The sequence below is a fragment of the Helianthus annuus genome, chromosome 4 (genome assembly GCF_002127325.2).
Source record: "Helianthus annuus cultivar XRQ/B chromosome 4, HanXRQr2.0-SUNRISE, whole genome shotgun sequence".
NCBI classification, from domain to species: Eukaryota; Viridiplantae; Streptophyta; class Magnoliopsida; order Asterales; family Asteraceae; genus Helianthus; species Helianthus annuus.
In genome coordinates, this window is record NC_035436.2 from 121,672,846 (window position 1) to 121,676,178 (window position 3,333).

General features: G+C 37.9%; 1 protein-coding gene across 1 annotated transcript; it reads right to left on the reverse strand.

Annotated features, from left to right (window-relative positions):
• Positions 1–882: 882 nt before the first annotated feature.
• Positions 883–1,596, reverse strand: LOC110890934. The gene has a single exon (XM_022138580.1). The coding sequence runs from the start codon at positions 1,594–1,596 to the stop codon at positions 883–885; it is 714 nt and encodes a 237-aa protein (XP_021994272.1).
• Positions 1,597–3,333: the final 1,737 nt, after the last annotated feature.

The window sequence follows — 3,333 nt, forward strand, 5'->3', positions numbered from 1 at the left end:
CCATATACAACAATAGATCAAACATTACCCTTTTTAAAATCTTCAAACCACATTCAAACAAGTTCATCTTACATTCATAGTTTTCTAGGGTTTTCATGTCACATATAACCATATTTTATGAACAAAAATCATATGTTTATAACAAGATTATCATGGCAAGAACAAAGAAACATGCATTACATAGCCGAAATCTTAAGTTCAACATCAACATTTTGCAAGAAACAAAGAAGTATAGTTTGGTTGGCCATGAACTCTCTTAGACTACCATTTTCTAAACATGTTACCAAATATTGTCAAACTTTACAAATCAACCTAAGAATCATGCATAACCATTCTAACCAAGCATTTCTAGTTCATACAACATACATAAATCTCATGCACATAGTAACAACACTAACCGGTTGTGAAGAAGGAGGATGAGCCGAAAGAAAGGAAGAAAATGAGAGAAGATGAAGTGTCCGAGTGATGGTCTTGACCGAGTGTCTTGTCCGATATGCTCCAAGCTTGAACCGAGATCAAGGAGGAGGAAAGTGGTGTTGTTGGGGTTTTCTAGTGGGAGAGAATAGAAGAGTCTATGTGTGGATTGTTTGGTAACAAATGAGAGAAATGGGGAAAGTTGGGGATTATATACCAAGGGGTCACGAGTTGGGCTAGGGATTTCGGCCCAAATGGTTTCGGCTCAAAGGCCCACTCGAGACCGAGTGGCCCACTCGCAACCGAGTGGTTGCGAGTCATGGTCTCGGGTCGTAGTCTCGGCTCTTATATATTTATATATAATACACATACACAACACATATCATGTACTAAAGTCACGTTCTCATTTAATAATAATCATATATGCACAAAATATTACAAGGTGTTCGTTCGGAAAAACCTCGAGTGTCACATGTTTGGAGCGGCCCGAGTGGATGCAGCGAGAGCGGTTCCGGCAGTTTTGGCGGCATGTAACGCTTGTTCTTGTTTGCGAGACTCGACGATGCAAAGTTTGGTACGGGCCGTGGCAAATGAAGGCAGTGGGTCTTGACCTTGAAGGACGGTGCCCATCCCTTCATATTGTTCAGTAAGGCCGGCAATGAGCTGAAGAACGAGGGCATCATTGTCGACCGGATGTCCCACACTGGCTAATTGATCGGACAAAACTTTCAGTTCCTGACAGTAGGAAGAGATATTAGCAAAATTTTCCAGGCGGGTGGTAGTGAAGCGGTGACGAAGATGGAGAGCACGGGCACTTTTATTGTCCTGAAAAAGGTTTTCGAGGGTGGTCCATGCTTGGTGTGCGGTGTTACCGGGCTTGATGATGGTGTGAACAAGGTCTTGGGAGATTGTTCCATATATCCATTGGAGGACAATGGAATCAAGACGCTCCCAAGTTTCTTGAGTGGAGGAAGAATCACCGGTTGATTTTTCTTTGTCAGTCGATGTGTTGGGCTTGTCCGCAGCCGGTGGTAGAAGATGGTCATAGACTTGAAAGGCTTTGCAATGAAGTTTAAAAAGTTCCGACCACGTAGACCAGTGGCCGGTTTCCGTTTCAAGCGTAACGGGTATGGCGGTTTTGATGTTTGAGACCGTGACGGCCGGGTGTAGTTTGTTTTCCATGGGGAAGAGGAGGAAAGAAATAAAGGGTAACAGAGGGGAGGAAAGGGTGATGAGGGGAGGGTGGCTGCCGAGTACGAAAGAAAACAGGAAGAAGATGAGGGATCGGCGGCCGAATTGGAGGATTAGGGTTCCTGGTCTCGTGATACCATGAAACAATAGGATCCTTGATCCTCCCCATGAATGGGTTTCCATTATATAGAAAATACAATCCCGTAATTTTGGGGATAGATACAATCGTAATATTCTACAGAATTATTTACATAAATACATTATCTATTAAATTCCAAATGAAGACCTCTCATTTTTTTCATCTCTAAAAACAACTCTGACTCCTCATCTTCCTCTCCTAATGCTGAGTCCATCAATTGCTACTGCCTTTGCCGGTGCCCGGAAGCCTGAAACTTCAGTCAAAAGCAACACCAACCCATAAAATTATACTGAGTTGATCGATCATATCTTACGACAACTCGAATAATGATGAATCAACACCACGATACAGAAAATGAAATCAACTCACACCACAAGCAAAGAAACCAAACACTCCCTGTCTTTAATAATTTGCATGATTACAGTTACAATATGTTTGCAAAAAAAAACATACAATCTCGGGGTCAGTTTGGGGCTTTCCAAGCTAAATATCGACATAGGTGAAGAAATGGCATAGAAATTGCTTTAATCTATGCACAGGTTTGAGTCAAAATGACTTCTTTGATGCAAGTTGAACAGTTTGGTGAGTTAGCAATAAGATAATGAAAAGTATAGCCTTTTACTTAAGCATAATTAAAACTTTTGATTTGCAAGTATTCAAGGCATAACTATTGAAGTTTAATTGTTTTTCCTGGTAATTTACGCCATTTCAAAACTATAAATACGAATTACCATGGAAGAGGTTGATCTTTGATGCTTTCACAAGGTGGGATTTTCCCTGTACAATTGCATCATGATAGTGCTCAATATTTGAGCCAATATCATATGAAATAAATTGATCACACTCAACTCACAAGTCACAACATGAATATAAAAAAGGAAAAATTATACTTACCAATTAGTGTTCCTTGCTCATGAACCAAAAGAGCAAGATTTTTGAATATTTCATTTACCTCACCAATTTGGTTTTTAATTTCTTGTATTTCCTAATCTCTTTCTTCAATAATAGCCTTGTTAAAGGGTTTTTCTATTCTCACATACTTATTTTTTTTTTATTTTCGCATCCCTACATGTATACATGCCTTATACACTTATATAGACTGTATGGAATGTTATTTGCACACAAATAAATGCATTGGAATGTTTCTTTTGTATACAACCCGTATACATTTGCATACGAGCAATATATGTTATACGGCCTGAGGTGGGTTTTTTGTAAGATTTTCTGAGGTTTTTGGGTTATTAACGTTTGTATACGGGTCGTATAACGTTATACGAGCCGTATATTTATGTTTCTTTTTTTTGTAAAATCGAACAACCGTTTAATAAGTTTTAATAATTGTTTAGATAGCGTTCCGTATTATTTAGATATGTTGGATTATGTTACGAGTTTGTAAAACGTCTATGTTACTATAGTATTTGTCGTATTATTTTTTATATATATCAGATAAGCAAAACTTGTGTATATAATAAAGAATACCATAAAATTTTTTTGTGCAAACAAGATAATAAACAATAAAATAACAATTATTAAACAAACAAGATAAAATGTAAACATAAGATTAATATTTCCAATGTTTTACATCTTAA